This window comes from Paroedura picta, unplaced genomic scaffold (assembly GCF_049243985.1).
Source record: "Paroedura picta isolate Pp20150507F unplaced genomic scaffold, Ppicta_v3.0 Ppicta_v3_sca21, whole genome shotgun sequence".
Lineage (NCBI taxonomy): Eukaryota > Metazoa > Chordata > Lepidosauria > Squamata > Gekkonidae > Paroedura > Paroedura picta.
Genome location: NW_027518618.1, coordinates 4923353 through 4940106, shown reverse-complemented (window position 1 = coordinate 4940106; position 16754 = coordinate 4923353). Strand labels below are relative to the sequence as shown.

General features: G+C 60.3%; 2 protein-coding genes across 2 annotated transcripts; one reads left to right on the top strand and one right to left on the bottom strand.

Annotated features, from left to right (window-relative positions):
• Positions 1-5057: 5057 nt before the first annotated feature.
• On the top strand, positions 5058-12282 carry MAP3K10 (mitogen-activated protein kinase kinase kinase 10). The gene is made up of 10 exons (XM_077318486.1): positions 5058-5630; positions 5738-5918; positions 6104-6252; positions 7383-7558; positions 7993-8233; positions 8452-8574; positions 9148-9286; positions 9658-9770; positions 10257-10823; positions 11683-12282. The coding sequence occupies exons 1-10, from the start codon at positions 5096-5098 to the stop codon at positions 12027-12029; spliced, it is 2571 nt and encodes an 856-aa protein (XP_077174601.1). The 5' UTR covers positions 5058-5095; the 3' UTR covers positions 12030-12282.
• Positions 12283-12320: 38 nt separating this feature from the next.
• On the bottom strand, positions 12321-16445 carry TTC9B (tetratricopeptide repeat domain 9B). The gene is made up of 3 exons (XM_077318487.1): positions 15878-16445; positions 13853-14035; positions 12321-13733 (listed from the first exon to the last, which is right to left on the bottom strand). The coding sequence occupies exons 1-3, from the start codon at positions 16374-16376 to the stop codon at positions 13648-13650; spliced, it is 768 nt and encodes a 255-aa protein (XP_077174602.1). The 5' UTR covers positions 16377-16445; the 3' UTR covers positions 12321-13647.
• Positions 16446-16754: the final 309 nt, after the last annotated feature.

Genomic DNA, 16754 nt, shown 5'->3' with positions numbered 1-16754 from the left:
CCTGAGCTAATAATAATGTTTGGAACTCTTTGGTGTGCGTTGCCCCCGCTCACTAAACCCCTGTGCAAGGCTCACTTTGGCCTGAAGGTTAAACTTAACCTTGGCCCGGGTTTCTTTTAGGTTTACACAGGAGCGAGAGGGTTGTGAGTGTCCTGCACTGGGAAGGGGGTTGGACTAGATGACCTAAGAGGTTCCCTTCTAACTCTATGATTCTATGATTATTCTAGGAGAGAGAGGTGCACCAACCCCTGCCCCCCTGCCTCCACCTACCCACAACCCAACCCATGTATCTATTGGCAAGATCTGTGAGTGGGAGCTAGGGTTGCCAACCTCCTGGAATGATGGCTAGTCTCTGGACTACAGAGATCAGTTCCCCTAGAGAGAGAGAGAGAATGGAGAGAGAGAGAATGGATGCGCTGGAGGGTGGATTCTGTGGGATTATTATTATTATTATTATTATTATTATTATTATTATTATTATTATTATTATTATTGAATGTATTCACTGCCACTCCCAGAACCAGCTTGTGGCAGGTTACAATAATCCTTTGTTAAAAATCCCAAATAAAACCCCATTAAAAACAGGACATAGAACAGTAAAAATATAAAACAAGACAGAAGATGGTGGTAATTACCAAAGAGACAGCCGTCCCCCTCGGGTGCCTAATAGCAGGGTCGGAAGAGGCCCATCGATGTCGCTTGCTCCAGGTGCTATCTAGGATTGTGTCCCAGAGAGGGCTCTCTCCTCCCCAAACCCTGCCCTTATCAGGCGCCATTCCCCCTTTTAGGATCGTTTGCCTAGGGGCAGTACCCAAATAGAGTGACCACTAGACTGGAAAACCTTTTATGATTTTATTCAACTGCAGAAGAACAAAATGACACAGGAGGGTTGGTCCCAAAAGGGCCTGTGCGTCGAACAATATACATGAAATTATATAACTTTTCACTGGAGGTGAATGCCCCTACGGGTCAAGCCAATAACCTAAGGTCTCCACCCTTTGCACATCCCCCCTAGACCACCCTTTGCCCTTTTGCAAAGTCACTGGAAAGGCCCCAAAAGGCAATTTTCCATTCCTCCCAGCCCTCCACCCGACTCCAGTGGTTTAGGATCAACAATTCTAGTTACTTCCACTGGCCTTGGAAATCGGCCAGCCCAGTACAGCAACATTGGCACCATTTGGCAGCATTTCGAGAGATGCTCAAGTACATCCTCCTCCCAAGGCCTCCTGATTAAGACAGAGTTCCAGAAACTAAGTGACAGGGACAAAACATTACAGAACTTTGCATGGTCACAAACAATGTTTAACCACTGAATGGGCACATTGAATGGGCACTTTAGGAATTTTAGCATTTCATAGCATAACAAAAGTGAAAAGTTCAACCCTTTCTCCATCACCTCCCCCTTTGTTTGTGGCTTAGTCGGTCAGTAACAAGGGGTGGCTTCCACATGGATGCAGGAGGGACACCGTGTGGCACCTGGTGAAGAAATTTTTTTAGGTAATTACTAGTCACAGATAAAAGGGAATAATCGGTCAGAGCAAGAAAACATCCATGGGCAGACCCCACCTAGAGACTGAGTTTATTTAAATGTATATGAGAGAGAGAGAGATGTTATCCATCTCAATATAAATAAATATAAATAAATAAGGAAAGAGGGGTGGACTAGATATTTTGATGATGATGTGAGCCATTCAGCTCAGCTGTTGCCACAATTTCTAATCTTGTAGTGCTTCTTTTAGTTATATAATGTTCTGGCCATTGTCCAGTCTGATCATGTCCAACCACCACATTCTTTATCAGCCTGGTTTTCCTTTTTTCACGGACCAATCCTTCCACGATTGCTTTTTCCGTTGAGTTGGATCGCATGATATGTGCTGTAGCAGTTTGTTGTTTGCAATTTTTGCTGTTCATGGAATCAGGCAGAAGCCGCCTCCAGCACCAGAGATTGAACGACATAATTTTACAGTGTAAAAACAGTATAATAAATGGCAGTAGCATACATGCAGTAAACAATGCGATGGAACACAGCTACAGAATGGCAGAGCAATGTGAAGATAATGCCATGCAGTAAAGCTGGATTATAATACTGGAAAACAATAGAACAGTTAGACACATCTGATAAATATTGCAATAAGCATCACACAGAAGTGGAAGGGAACTGGGGGAATCGAGGAGGGATACTTACAGGCAGGATTCTACTGGAGACAGGACCAGCCCAGTCTGGCAGCCACTCTCCAGGGTCTCAGGCGGGGGTCTTCCCCATCCCCTCTTGCCTGGTCCTTTTAACTGGAGATGCTTCCAGGGATTGAACCTGGGACCTTCTGCATGACAGGCACTGAATTATGGCCCCTCTCCGCAGTTCTCCAGGAAGCAGTCTTTCACATCACCTGTAGAGATGCCGGGTCTGAAAGTGTGCAAAGCAGATACTCAGTCACTGAATATCACAGGAATCTCTCTTCAGCTGAGTCAGACCCTGGGTTCATCAAAGTCACCATTGTCTGCTCAGTCTGGCAGCAGCTCTCCGGGTTCCTAAGGGGGAGGGCTTTCCTACCCTCCTACCTGGTCCTTTTTAAATTGGAGATGCTGGGGATGGAGCTATACCTCTGAGCTCCGGACACTCCTATGGTTGACATATTTAAAGTTAGCGTCCATGTTATTAGATGGAGGGGGCATGGGAGGTTCGTTCTGTGTATCTCTGAAAGGATTCTTCCAAAGGCACTTCTGAATTCTTGGCTGCCCGCCAGCTGTGCCCAACCAGTTCCTTGCCGTGCCATGGCCTGTCCCCCCCCCCCAGATTGCCTGAGGGGAGGCACATCACTCCCACCCACCCGTAGCTCAGGTTTTGCACATCAGGGTATCTGGCCCTGAGCATGCGTCTGCTTCTGGGGAGGACCTCCTGGGCAACTCTGTGCACTGAGGCGTGTAGGAAGCGACCCTTCAGCAGAAGGGGCAAATCCACACAAAGGGCTGCAGCAGGGAAGCCCGCCCAGAGGGGAGCAGGGGGGTACCCATTTATAGCTTGCAGACCGTAGTGGTGATTTGCCGCCACCAAATTTATTTGGGGGGGTGGGCTCCACATTACATAACCATGCAAGGAGGCCATTGGTTGACCCATGGCAATTCCAAATGTGGAGAGAAGACCAATGGAATGGAAGAAGTTGCGCAGCCCTCCCCCGGCCACCAGCACCTTCTTGGTGTTGGAGTATGCAGTGTCCGGTGTACAAAGTTAACTAGGAAGAGGAAGTCCCTGATGGGGGCAGCAAGAAGGCTGTTAGATAGATTGGAGAGTTCAGGACCTTTCTATCTTTTAAGTGTGCTTTTTGCCTGTCCCTAGATTGCTACTCTCAGGGCAATTTCCTCTTTCTTCACGGAAACTTCTCAGTCCGCCCTTCCTCTCTTGAGGGAGCTAGAAGTAGGAGCTCTGTCTCCTCTTTCTATCCGGAATGTCCTTCCGTAAATAAACCTTTTCCTCTCTAAGCTAAAACAGCGTCTGCATTTCAATGAAATAACTCTGCAATGCTAACACTTAGCAAGTTCTGATCGCTTCTTAATAGGGACACAAGCCTCAAGGCAGAACCTGGGGACCCCCCAGAATTACAGCTCATCACCAGACTACCGAGATTGGTTCCCCTGGGGGAAAACAGAGAGTGCTCTGCAGGGTGGCCTCTGTGGTCAGCCAACCCTTCCCTCTCCTGCCATTGGCCAGGGGGTGTGTGGGGGGGGGGAGGGAGGGAGAGCTGCAACCATACTTCCTAAGAAGGTTTCGGAGAGGTGTTCAGGCCCTGCAGCTGGCCGGGAATACGGCAGCTGGACTGAGAGGCACCCATTTCCTCCCCTGGGCTTGGAAGACCAGTGGAAAGATGGCTGAGGTCAAGTGGAAGCTTTGAGAATTGCCATGCACCCAGCTCCCCCCCCCCCCGCCCTCCCGAGAGCCTGTTCCTGCCCTGGTGCTGTGGATGGGGCCTGGTGACCACAAGGGCTGCAGGTGGTCCAGATTTGGTTTGTCCACATTTACTGAAAAGGAGACTCTGCCTTCTGGCTCCCCATACACAGTGTGGGGGGGAAGGGCCAAAGGGCTCCCTGCCAGCGGCTTCTTTCCTCTCCTGGTGGGACAGAGATGGGGAAGGATACTGTGATGCCACATAGCCTCAGACCCCGGGGTGGGTCAGAAAGGTCAGCATCTGCTCGGCCTTTCACTGTATGGCTTACAGCTGAGGGCAGGGAATAAGGCCAAGGTGAGGCTGGCCTCTGTCTGGAAATCCATCTGCCCAAGGAACAAAGACGGAAGAAACCACCCAAATCAGGCTGGCCCCCACAGAAAACAACTGACAGTTGACTGTTCTCAAAGTCCTGGAGGGAAGGTATTTGTCAGCCTGCCCCTCTCAGGGTCCGGCCTGCTCCCTTTGCCCCTGCTCTCCCGCCCCTCCCGGGCAGGGCGCGCCAAGGTCCAAATCCAGGTGCCACTCGGTCCCGGCCGCCGGCAAAGCACGCGGGAGGGGGGGTGACTACAAGGCCCGGCATCCTTCGCGGCGGCGGCGGCGGCGGCGGCCCCCCGAACCCCTCCATCTGCCTCCACCCCACCCCCGGTAGGCACCAGCTGACAGTTGCGGCGGGCCCGGGGAATGGAGGGAGCCCGTCGGCTGCGGCCCCCGCGCGCTCGGGTCCGCCGGCCGGAGGGGATGCGGCACTAAGGCGGGCGCGAAGGGAGCGAGGACCTCGGCCCCAGCCCAGCCACGCCCCCAGCCCCCCCCCCCCGGCAGCCAGGAGCGCGCGCAGGTGAGCCGGGAGTGGGGCCGGCCGGCCGGCAGGCAGATAGGAAGGCGCTCGCCCACACCCCGCCCCCCCCCCCACGAGCCCGGCCGGCCGGCTGACAGGCAGGCTGGCTGGCTGGCCGGGTGCTGCGGCGGGGAAGCTTCTTTGGGGGCAGGCGCGGGGCGGCACGGCGGGGAAGCTGTGGCCATAACGGCCTCTCCTTCCTTCCTTCCTTCCTTCCTTCCTTCCTTCCTTCCTTCACCCTCGGTAGGCCCGGCAGGCGGCGGAGCTGGAGGCGGAGGCGGCGGAGGAGGCGGCGGAGGCGGCGGAGGCGGCGGGCAGCATGGCGTCGGGGGGCGAGGAGGCTCCCTCGGAGCGGGAGGGGGAGCTGCGGCGGGGCTCGGGCGAGGTGGGCCGCCGGGCGGACGCCTTCGCCGACAGCTGCGCGGCAGGCCCGCCGCCGGAGGTGTCGTTCGGGGAGCTGCGGCTGGTGGAGCTGGTGGGCGCGGGGGGCTTCGGGCAGGTCTTCCGGGGGCGCTGGCGCGGGCGCGAGGTGGCCGTCAAGGCGACCCGGCCGGGCCCGGGGGAGGACGCGGCGGCGGCGGCCTGGGCCGTGCGTCGGGAAGCCCGGCTCTTCGGCACGCTGCGCCACCCCAACATCGTCGCCCTGCTGGCCGTCTGCCTGCGCCCGCCGGGCCCCTGCTGCCTGGTCATGGAGCTCGCCCGCGGGGGGCCGCTCAGCCGCGCCCTGGCCGCCCGCCCCGCGCCGCCCCCCGGCGTCCTCGTCGACTGGGCCGTCCAGGTCGCCCGCGGCATGCGCTACCTCCACCGCCGCGCCCCGCTGCCCATCGTCCACCGGGACCTCAAGTCCACCAACGGTGAGCCTGCCCCCGGGGCGGGGGGCGGGGGGCGGGAGGCGAAGGGAGGGGCGCCCCGGCCGGGGCCCCGGGCCCTCCCTGCCGCTGAGCTCCCCTCCCCCCTCCAGTCCTCATCCTGGAGCCCCTCGAGGGCGGCGACCTGAGCGGGAAGACCCTCAAGATCACGGACTTCGGCCTGGCTCGGGAGTGGCGCGGCACGACCAAGATGAGCGCCGCCGGCACCTACGCCTGGATGGCGCCCGAGGTCATCCGCCTCTCCCTCTTCTCCAAGAGCAGCGACGTCTGGAGGTGAGGCCCGAGGGGTCCAGGGCCAAGAAGGCGGAGCAGAAAGCTCAGGGGAGCGGCTGCAGGTTTGGAAACCCCTCTTGGGGCAGTCCTAGGCACAGAGAGGGAGGGGCTTGGGCGGGTGCCTGCGGCAATGTGGGGCCCTCATCTACGGTACCTCTGTTTTTGTCCAAACCCCCCCCCCCCAGCTTCGGGGTGTTGCTTTGGGAACTGCTGACGGGGGAGGTACCCTACCGTGAGATCGATGCCCTGGCTGTGGCCTATGGCGTGGCCATGAACAAACTGGTGCTGCCCATCCCCTCCACCTGCCCAGAGGCCTTTGTCCACCTGCTGGAGGGTAAGGGAGAGCTTGGCTTGAGGGGCTCTGCTTTTGTGGTGGGGTGAACCCAGAGCCACTTTCAGAGAAGAAGAGGGCTTACCCAACCATCCTCAGCTTTGAGGTCTCAGGAAGCCCTGGGAAGAGGCTGGGGGTCTCATCTCCCTTCCCTTCCCCTTGGGCAACCTCCAGGCAGCTCAGTGCAGGTGAGCAAGACCCTAAACGAGCTCAAGACTTGGGTTCTCTCCTCCTGTCCGGCCATGAATTCCATCCCTCTGCACAGGGGGCAGTCAGAAGCTGGCTGGGCCTCCTCCAGGGCAGCCTCCAGGTGACCCTCCCTCCCTCTCTCCTTCGAAGCATAGCCTCTAATCTGAATGACTGGGTTCGATTCCCCAGTCCTCCTCCATGTGCAACCAGCTGGCTGGTCTTGTGCCAGTCATAGTCTTCTTAGGTCTGTTCTTGTAGAGTAGTTCTCTCAGAGCTTCCACAGCCCCACTTACCCCCTTAGGGCAGTGGTCTGCAACCTTTATTAGGCTGCGGACCGGTGGGGTGGGAGGGCGATCCAGCTGCCACGCAGGTCCACGCTGCGCGTTTGTGCCATGCGTGGCCACAAACACGTATGTTTTGCACTTTCACACATGCGCAGCAGGTCTGCGCATGCGCGTTTGCACCATGCACAGCTGCAAACGTGCATGCACGAAAGCGCCACGCATGTGTGTTTGCGGCCGTGCATGATGCAAACGCGTGCGGACCTGAGCTTCCTGCTCGCCCGCCTCCTGCAAAAAGAAGCTTGCCGGGCTGCAAGCTTGGGGTGGGGAGAGGGAGCCACTGCCCGGTGATTGGGGACCACCGCCCTAGGGTGTCTGTTGTGGGGAGAAATAAAATCAGAGTCCAGGAGGACCTTTAAGACCAACAAAGATTTAATCAAGGCGTGAGCTTTCGAGTGCAAGCACCTTTCGTCAGACCCTGTCATTCTTCTTGCATGACAGGGAATAGATAGCAAAAATCAGCTCTGTTTCATCTGTTGTGGGGAGAGGGAGGGAAAGATGTTTGTCAATCACTTTAGGACTTCTTCTGGTAGTGGAAAGTGAGGTGTTTAAAAAACAAAACAGCTCTTCTTCTCCTTCTCCCTCCCCCTCCCACTGTGGAAGAGTGCTGGAGGCCGGACCCCCACGCACGCCCGGACTTTGGCGCCATCCTGCAGCAGCTGGTGGCGATTGAGCAGTCGGCCATGTTCCAGATGCCTCTGGAGTCCTTTCACTCCTTGCAGCAGGACTGGAAGATGGAGATCGCAGGCCTGTTCCAAGAGCTGCGCACCAAGGAGAAGGTGAGCACCAAGGCAGGCAGGCAGGCAGGCAGGCAGGGCTGGCACCTGCCCAAATGCACGATTGGCACCTGCAGGAGCCCCTAGGAGGAGAAGGAGGAGGAGGAGGAGGAGGAGGAAAGCTGGTTTTTAGATGCCACTTTTCTCTACCCAAAGGACTCTTAAAGCAGCTTACAATCGCCTTCCCTTTCCTCTCCCCACAACAGACACATTTTGAAAGCCCCAATATTCCAGTTTGGTCAGAACAGCTTGATCAGGGCTGTGACTAGCCCAAGGTCACCCAGCTGGCTGCAGGTGGAGAAGGAGTAGTGGGGAATCCAACCCGGCTCGCCAGATTAGGTGTGCTCCCGCTGGCCCTGAAGGCCTGCCCACCCGCCTGCTTGCCTGCCAGCCAGCCAGCCCACGCACAGTCGGCTGAGGCTTCCCCCCTTCCTCAGGAGCTGCGCAGCCGGGAGGAGGAGCTTCTGCGGGCAGCCCAGGAGCAGAAGGCGCAGGAGGCGGAGCTTCGCCGGAGGGAGCAGGAGCTGGCAGAGCGCGAGATCGACATTGTGGAGCGGGAGCTGACCCTCATCATGACCCAGATGGGGCAGGAGATTCCGCGGGGGAAGAAGCACAAGGGCCAATTCCGATGCTCCCGCCTCAAGCCACGGGACAGGAACCGCATCAGCCTGCCTTCCGGTGTGCCCCACCCCCAGGAGACGCTTGGGGCAGGCCCTAGTGGGCTGAGGGGAGGGGCTGCTCCTCCTGACCCAAGCCCCTTCTCCTTGTCCTGCTACCTTTCTTCCCCCTAGAGTGTGGTGGGAGGGGCTGTGGGTGCAGGGCTTGGTGGGGAAAGGAGGGGGGAGAAGGAAGAGGTGGCAGTTCTGGGCCTGATGCCCACTGCGCCCGTCCCCCAGGCTTTGAACACAAGATCACGGTGCAAGCCTCACCCACGCTGGACCAGCGGAAAGGCCTGGGGACCAAGGACGCCAGCCCCCCGGGGAGCCCCATCAGCATCCCCCGCCTGCGCGCCATCCGCTGTGAGTACTAGTTCCATGTGGGCCCCTGACCTTTCAGACCCAAACGAAAATTGCCCAGTGGGGCTTTGAACACCTGGCTGCTGAACCAGCATCGAGCCCCCCCCCCCCCCCGCTCCAAATGGTGGGTTGGGACCCACTGCTTGGCAGGCAGGCTGATGTCCTCTGGGGCTCCTTGGAATGCCCTTTGCATCATTCTGCATCATTGTCTGCCAAAGAGCTGGCACCCACATTTTAAAGAACAAGTTTCTAGTCCTTATTGATGGAGGCAAATCCTTTTGCTTCGGGGTGGGAGGCCGGAGGCAGCTCACAGCCCCAACACAGACACAAAGTTGCATCTTTAAAACACGCCCTCCAACCAGAATGGTCTCATCCACCCCAAACTCTGCCTTCTGAAGATCCTGAGCCTGTGAAGTGAACCTGGTGCCATTTACACTCGGAGGCCATTCCTTGGGGCCACTACAGGGAAGGCTGCGCTCCTTCAGCTGGCTGCCTCACCGGCCAGTAGGGAAAAGAGGAAAACCTCTGTATCCCTCTGTCCTCCCCTCCCCCTGCCCCATCTCTGCCCCACTGCAGTGACTCCTTTGGATGGAAGCCAAACGTGGGGGCGTGGTGCCATGCCCAAGCAGGAGGAGCTAGTGGGGACCGAAAAGAAAGGGCGGACTTGGGGGCCCAGCTCCACCCTCCAAAAGGAGAAACTCGGTGGGGAGGAGAGGTACGGGGCTGGCCAGGAGATGTGTGGAGGAGGGTGGCAGCCCCCACCCCAAAAAACTGCAGGCTCCAAACAGGTGGTCCCCAGAATCCCAGCGTGAAGCTGTGGGGGTTCTCCAGCCTGTAGGGGGCCTGGGTCCAAGGGGGGGGGGAGTCCTTCTCTAGAGGAAGTCCTGAGTGAGGGTGAAGGGCAGAGCCTCTGCTTGGCCTGCAGAAGGTCCCAGGTTGAATTCCTGCCAGAATCTCTAGGTAAGGGACTAGGCAGGAGGTGGTGGGAAAGGCCATGGGAGGCACTGGCTGGGCTAGGGGGTCTGACTCGGGATGTGTCAGCATTCAAGGGGTTCATTTTCAACCTCCTTGTCACCCCCACTCCAGGCTGAAGTCCCTGGCTGAAGGGAGCAAGCAGTGGTCCTCCAGCGTACCCAACCTGGGGAAAGCGGCCAGGCACATCCCCCTGGCCCTGGGCTTCACCAGCTTAACCGAGATCGGTCAGTCAGCGTCCCTCAGGTGGAGGAGGGGAAAGGGCGGGGGCGGAGCCTGAACTTCTGGGTCAGGTTTGTGGTGGGGGGAGGGGGGCATGACCCAGCCGCATCACTCCTGGCTCAAGGGCATTTTCAAAAACTGTTACAAGACCAAATGTTGATGATGCAGAATCTTCCTTTTATTTTGGCTGGCTGCCATTTCGTGGGTTTTCTTGAGCCACTTTTTTTTTGCAAGTGTTGCTGGGGGTGAGGGGCAACTGAGAAGAGGAAAGTGACACAGGCCGAAAAACCTCTTTGGCCTCTCCGGAGAGACCCAGTTCCAAGGACACTGGTATCTCTCTGGAAATGTGGTAGGGGGTTGGCTTCTCATGGCCCCCACCTAACCTTTCCTGGCTGCTGCTAGGGAGGGGAAGAGCAAAGATGGGGGAGGTGGTTTCTCTCTGTCTGCAGGCACTGACCCACGTTTTCTCTCTCTCCCTGCCCCCTCCCCAGAGGAATATGCTGAGAACAGCCCCCCACATTCCTCATGCCTGCACAACTCTCCAGGGGGCAAGGGGGCCAACGCCCCCCTGCAGCTGCTGCCGCCGTCCTCCCCGGAGGGAGCCAAACAGGGGCCGGGGCAGCCATACGGCCGCACTGAGTGGGTCTTGCTCAGCTGTGCCTCCCTCCTGGCCTCCATCGCTTTGGGTGTGGATCTGGCCGAGCTGGTGGGGGAAGGCCTCAGAGCCTCCCAGGGCCCCCCCAACTCTCTCACCCTCCTGTCCCTCTCCTCCGTCTCTGACTGCAACTCCACCAAATTGCTCCTGCCCTCGGACAGCGACGAGGCCCCCGCCTATGAAGACCCCTACCCTCCAGAGCCCTGGAGCCCCTGGCCTGAGGCCTACCACAACCCACTGGTGGACGTCTCTGTGGAGAGCTTCAAGAAGGACCCATGCCAGTCGCTCACGCCCACCCACGTCAGTGCGCCCCGGGCCCTCCACACAGGACACCGGCGGACACCCTCCGAAGGGGCCATCCATCAGAGGGGCCAGAGCCTTCTGTGGACTGCTGACAGCAAGGGTGAGCACCTGCACTTCACCCTACAGCCCTCCCTATGGAGGGAGTCCAAACAGGGGTGGCTCTGAAAGGGCCTTAGATAGATTCTTGGAAGAGAGGTCTGTCAGTGGATATCAACCAAAAGGACTGGCTGGCCCCTGCATGAGACGGTAGGTTGGACTGGATGGGCCCTCCCTGGTCTGACCCAGCAGGGCTCCCCTGATGTCCTTAGGAAGGCCTCAGCCTCTCTGCCCTGTGACTGGCCCTCCAGAGGAACTGGCTGGCCCCTGGGTGAGACGGGAGGCTGGACTGGATGGGCCCTCCCTGGTCTGACCCAGCAGGGCTCCCCTGATGTCCTTAGAAAGGCCTCGGCCTCCCTGCCCTGTGACTGGCCCTCCAGAGGAACTGGCTGGCCCCTGTGTGAGACAGGAGGCTGGACGGGTTGGACCCTCCCTGGTCTGACCCAGCAGGGCTCTCCTGGTGTCCTTATGAAGGCCTCGGCCTCTCTGCCCTGTGGCTGACCCCTGTGTGAGACGGGAGGCTGGACTGGTTGGGCCCTCCCTGATCTGACCCAGGAGGGCTGGTGTCCTTAGGAAGGTCTCGGCCTCTCTACCCTGTGGCCGGTCCTCCAGAAGAACTGGCTGGTCCCCTGTGTGAGATGGGAGGCTGGACTGGATGGGCCCTCCCTGGTCTGGCCTAGCTCTCCTGCCTCCCATCTCACACAGGCCTCGGCTTCTCTGCCCTGTGGCTGGCCCCTGTGTGAGACGGGAGGCTGGACTGGATGGGCCCTCCCTGGTCTGGCCCAGAAGTCAGGTCTAGGTTGGCAGGGAGGGAGGCTGGGGCAGGCTCTTTCCCCCTCCCAGGCCTGCTCTTTCTCTTCCAGGTGCACAGGAAACCCTTCTCTTTCCCCACCTCTTGGATCCCCTCTCCTTCTCTGGCCAGGCGAACAACGAGGCCTTGGAGCAGCCAGCCATGGCCACAGCACTAGGGGAGCGCCCTCGGACCCTGGCCTTTGTCCCACGGCCCCGCCCTTCCCCTGGCTGGCCCCACCTCAATCCCTGGAAGCTCATCTCCTTTGGCCGGGCCCCACGGGAGGCTGCCCGGGGGAGCCCCGGCTGTGGCCAGACTCTCCTGGACGTGGACATTGATGGGCAGAACCGGGACCTGACTGCCCCCTTGTGTGGCAGACAAACCTCTTGCTGTGGTCTGGAGCCGGACATCTCACATTGACTCTCCCCAAAAGTGGGGCAGCTCCAGGATGCGTCCAGTGGGAGAGGAGGGAAGGGCTTTGTCTTTATTGACTCCAGCATTCTGAGAGTCCTGCCGCTGCTGCACTGGAGCTGGCTTCTAAACTGGACTTCTAACCACTAAGCCAGCCGGGGTGTCTGCCCCACCCAGTCTCCATGTGGGGGTGCCTGGCCCTCCTGTGACCCAAGCGTCTGTGGTTCTGGTGCTGTTTGTTTTTTAAACGGTCTCTCTCCGAGGACCAGCTTGTCTGTCTTTTCATTCCCACCTTCCTGCCTCTGCAGTGAGCAAGGGGTGGACTTGGGTGCATCATTTATCCCCCTGGAGGGGACAAGACTGTGCAGAACAGACATCGCAGTTGGGGCCTCAAGAGTGAGCCCCCTGAGAGTCCTAACCACCCCCCTTGTTTGAATTCTCTGGGTTCAGCTGTGCTTTCAGCCTGAGGGGAGGTGGGGCAGGCCGAGGGGGGTCCCCCGGAGTCACATCCCAGCTTGCTTTGTGTTTAGCCCCCAGGCCTGGCCTTGCATCACACGCAATGCAATGGGATGGGAGGAAGATGTTTTGCATGCCCCCCTCCCCTTTTCGGCTCAGCTGGGGAAGGGACAAGGAATAATACTGAATTCTGGCCTATTATGGCTTCGTTTACCGTTCCCTTAACTGTGTCTCCAACAAAGAGCCTAGTGGTCGTTAATCCCCTCCCCCATGCACACACAGTTGCAAAGGGTGGCAGACCGGGGCGGGGGGGGGAGTGAGGCAAAGAGGGCTCTGGCACCTATCCAGATGGCTGTCTCTCCGGAAGGGACGCGATGCCCACCCTCCTTGCTGAGGAACGCCTCCCAGTCACTGCAGGGACAGTAGCAACACCAGCTGGAGCGGAGCTCTCTCAGCCACCAAGGCCAAGGGTCCCCACAGGTTGCCCACAGGCCTCATTGGGCACAGCAGACACAAGTCGAATGATCTGTGGCCTGAATCAGCTGCCAGGCATGCCCCTGTTTGGCTATCATTCCTAGGTCCACTGAGAAGAAATGCCCCCCCCTGGCCTTCCCTGCCTGTGCCCCTTGCACCCTGAAGGGTTCCCACAGGATGAGGCCCCTAGGCAGCTGACCTGTGTATGCTGGGGGAGGGGTGGAGTGGTCCTGTCCTGCTTCCAGAGTGACCGGTGTGTGGCCAGGCCCAAGATGGTCAGCCAGAAGCCCCTGGAGCTCATCACTCCCCCCACCCCCTGGGTTGCCTTTGGCCAGCTGATCGGGGGAAGGAGCACCGGGAGTGTTTGGCCAAAGGCCAGGGGAGGCTGTCCCTGGGGGGAGGGGGCAGAGGAATATCCAGCTGCTCCTGCCCATTAGGCCACCCTTCCTCCCAGAGGTGGGAGGAGTGAAGGGTCTGTGCCACACTCCAGGGAGGAGACCGTGCAGGATGAAGGGCCCACCCGGCCCTGTCTGCTCTCCTTTGGGTGTCACCCCCTCCACCGGCAGGGCACTATGAACTCCGACGCTGCCCTTAAGCCCCCTGCCGAACTCTGCCCCCCCCCCCGCAGGAAGGCGCGACCTCCAAGGTGCGGGACCGACAGCTCCGCGGTGGCAGAAGTTTCCGGAGCGGTCCGGCGCTAGGCCACCACCTCCTTCTCCCGCGGCCGGGAGCAGCGGCTGATCTTGATCTCTGTCAGCTGGATGTAGCGCAGCACGTTGGTGTCTGCAGGGGAGCAAGGGGGGGGGAGGGGAGAGCCTGTCACCCTGGGGTGGGGGAGATACTCGGAAGGGGCCATAGCCCAGCCGGCCCAGCCCAGCGCCCCTTCCCGGTTTCCCGCCCACCTGCGGGCTCGCGGATCCGGGCCTGGCGCAGGTAGAGCAGGGCGTTGTCGTAGTCGCCCAGGTGGTAGAAGGCGACGCCGGCGCGGTAGGTGGCTTTGAAGTGGCTCTTCTCCTTGGCCAGCACCTTCAGGCAGTACTCCCGCACGCGCTCGTAGTTCACCAGCTCCGACTGCAGCAGGCAGGCTGCGAGAAGGGGGACCGGAGGAGGAGGCACTCCTGTCAGGCGGGGCTCCGAGGGACCACCCCCTCCCCGTCCCGGGCCGCACCGTGCCCTCGGGAAGACCGGCCCTTCCCGCCGCTCGGTCAGGGACCTTCCCAGGACGGCCGGAGCCCCGGACTGCGGAAGGAGCTCAAGTCCGCAGGCAGCGCGGCCGCCGCGGTGTCTGGCGCCAGCCTGGCTGGGAAGTGCGCGGTTCTCGTCCTGGCCGGCAGCACAGCGAAGGAGGAGGAGGAGGAGGCGCTCGGGAGGCGTCCACGTCCTGCTGCCGGCCTTCCCGGTCTGGCTGGGCCCGGGCGCCAGTGGGACCAGGCAGGGAACGGGCAGCCCGGGCGGGGGACAGCGCTGGACCCAAAGCTTCCTGGCCAAAGCAGAGCCCCCTCCAGGGAAAGGCCACGAAGAAGAACAAGGCTCCCAACGCGCCCCGTTCCCCATCCCTGCGCTGCTTCCTTCAAATCAAGGGGGGGGGGGCGGGGAGGAAAAGAGTCCAGCGCTGGAGGACCGGCTGGCGGAGCGGTTTGCAAAGGGACCGCAGCTAGAAGCTGGCTTTCCAAACCAATGAGGGCTCCACCAAGTATTGCAAGAAAGGGACCCCTCACGGCTCGGCGGTGAGCCCCTGCCTACTCCCGACCCGATTGCTCCTCTATGGGGGGGGGGGCATCTGCCCATCTCTCCGGATGACATCTGCAGGCCCCAAGAAATGAGGAGGGGGCGGCAGCCTTTGGGCAGTGCTGGCTACTAAGGGCGGGGATTTCTAAGAAAGGACCCCCCCTCTTCCTTCCGGCACAGCCTTCGCATACGGTCCTTTGCCTCGCTCTGCCTTCAGGTCTCTTCCAAAACCTTACCGGGGCTGGCTGTGCTCATCTGGAGCTAAGGCAGCTGCATCAGCGGGTGCGCAGGCTTCGAGGACGCCGCCCCCACAGCTCTCGGCCGCTGGCATTGGGGGGGAGGGGCTCCCCCCCCACGGTGGTCTGGCCCGCCTGGCCAAGCCAGGAAAGGAACCACGCTCTTGCCTTGTCCTTATGCAGATGGTGCCCAGCAGAAATGCTCGCGGAGGCATTTTCGGACAAGGAGCGGGGATATGGTTTCATAGCCTGCGAAAATTCGTAGGCAATTTTCATTGCATTTTTATTGCCGCGTCGGACTTTAAAATTGTGACCCGGCCTCATTATGGCGTTGTATTTATTAAATAAGAAATTGCTTCCCCCCCCCCCCCTTTCCAGGTGATTGGAGGCGGCTTATGATCTTTCTCACTGTTTTTGTCGCATGCTTATCTGGTCTTCTCTGCCTGTGTTTTCGCCTCGTTGTGACCCAGATTCCATGGGTCCACGGCTGTCTTTATTGCCCTGCCCGCAGTCTCGGAGAGATCGTCTTCTGCACGGGGAACCCCTGGACAGTTCTCTCGGGGGGCATCCCGTCCCCTCCCCCAGGCTGCCCGGGGTCAGGCGCTGTGCAGACCTCGCTAGCTCCCAAAGCAGCAGAGCAGTGTTTTGTCCGGTGTCCCTTACCTGCGCTGGCCTGGCCCGAGGCAAGAGACACCGCCCCCACGGAGGCCAGCATCCGTCTCGGAGCCAGCTGTCCTAGGGGGGAGCGAGAGGCCCAGAAGGGCCCTGACAAGGGCGCCCTCCGTCCTACCTTGCGGGGCCCAGCTCTGGATCGGACCTCCCGACGTGACATCCTTAAAAATCGGGGGGGGGGGGCTTGTGTGCTCCCCTCCGGAATGCCCCCGTGGAGAGGCAGGCCCAAGGGTCCCTCCCTCGTGGCGCGAACCCGCTCTCCCCTCCCGCCGCCGCCGCCGCGGCCCTCACCGGTCAGGCTGTTGTAGCACTCGATCTCGGTGCTCTCCGCCAGCGCCCGCTGCTCCTCGGTGAGCCGGTGCCGGCCGGCTCTGCCCAGCAGGCTCTTCTCGGCGGGGTCTCCCGGCGCGAGCCCGGCGCTCTCCAGCCCCTTGAGCTGCAGCAGGGCGCGGTGGTACTTGCCGATGGCTTCGCGGAATTTCTTCTGCTTGTAGCAGCGCTGGCCCTCCGCCTGGAAGTCCACGGCCCTCTGGACCTTGGCGGCCAGCTCCCCGCCGCCACCGCCGCCGCCGCCCGCCGCGCAGCCCTTCTCCATCTCGGCCGTCACCGGCGGCGGCCCATGCCGGGCACCTTCCGCGCCGCCCGCCGCTGCACCACCGGCCACCGGGCGCCCGAAGAGCGGCGGGACAAGCCCCGCGCCCGCCGGTCGGCCGCCCTGCCTGGGACGCCGCTCCGCTCGGCCGGGGAGCACGGCGCCTGCTTCAGCACCACGGACAGCGCTCCAGTGCATTGTGGGAAATTCTCTCCGCTTCGGTAACGTCAGCCGCCCGCCCGCAGAGGCAGAGGGGGCCGCCTGAACCAAGGAGGCAGGCCCGGGACGCCCCCACCGTCCCCCACCCCGGAGCCCAGGGGCCACGCCCCACTCTAGACAAGCCCCCGAAGCATGCGGAGGGAGGCCCAGCGCCCTCCTCCTGGGAAACAGGGACCTTTTTATGGGCTGAAGCAGGGAAAACGTTGACTGGCAAATGCCCCCAGTGGCGGCCAGCACAAGATGATGTCTTTATTTTGATCTGGAGGAGCTACGATGTAGTGTCTACAAAGGATCCTTCTAGGAAGAAGGCTAACCGCAATCTATTTTGTTTATCCCTCCTTTATTTGCACATGATGA

What these genes read in the sequence shown, in the direction of transcription:
- MAP3K10 (XM_077318486.1), top strand. Translation starts at nt 5,096, where the DNA reads ATGGCGTCGGGGGGCGAGGAGGCTCCCTCGGAGCGGGAGGGGGAGCTG. An exon ending in CTTTGTCCACCTGCTGGAGG is followed by an intron (nt 6,253 to 7,382) that starts GTAAGGGAGAGC and finishes CCACTGTGGAAG; the next exon opens with AGTGCTGGAGGCCGGACCCC. An exon ending in AAACTCGGTGGGGAGGAGAG is followed by an intron (nt 9,287 to 9,657) that starts GTACGGGGCTGG and finishes CCCCCACTCCAG; the next exon opens with GCTGAAGTCCCTGGCTGAAG.
- TTC9B (XM_077318487.1), bottom strand. Translation starts at nt 16,376, where the DNA reads ATGCACTGGAGCGCTGTCCGTGGTGCTGAAGCAGGCGCCGTGCTCCCC. An exon ending in GTGCTACAACAGCCTGACCG is followed by an intron (nt 14,036 to 15,877) that starts GTGAGGGCCGCG and finishes CCCTTCTCGCAG; the next exon opens with CCTGCCTGCTGCAGTCGGAG. An exon ending in CCGGATCCGCGAGCCCGCAG is followed by an intron (nt 13,734 to 13,852) that starts GTGGGCGGGAAA and finishes GCTCCCCTGCAG; the next exon opens with ACACCAACGTGCTGCGCTAC.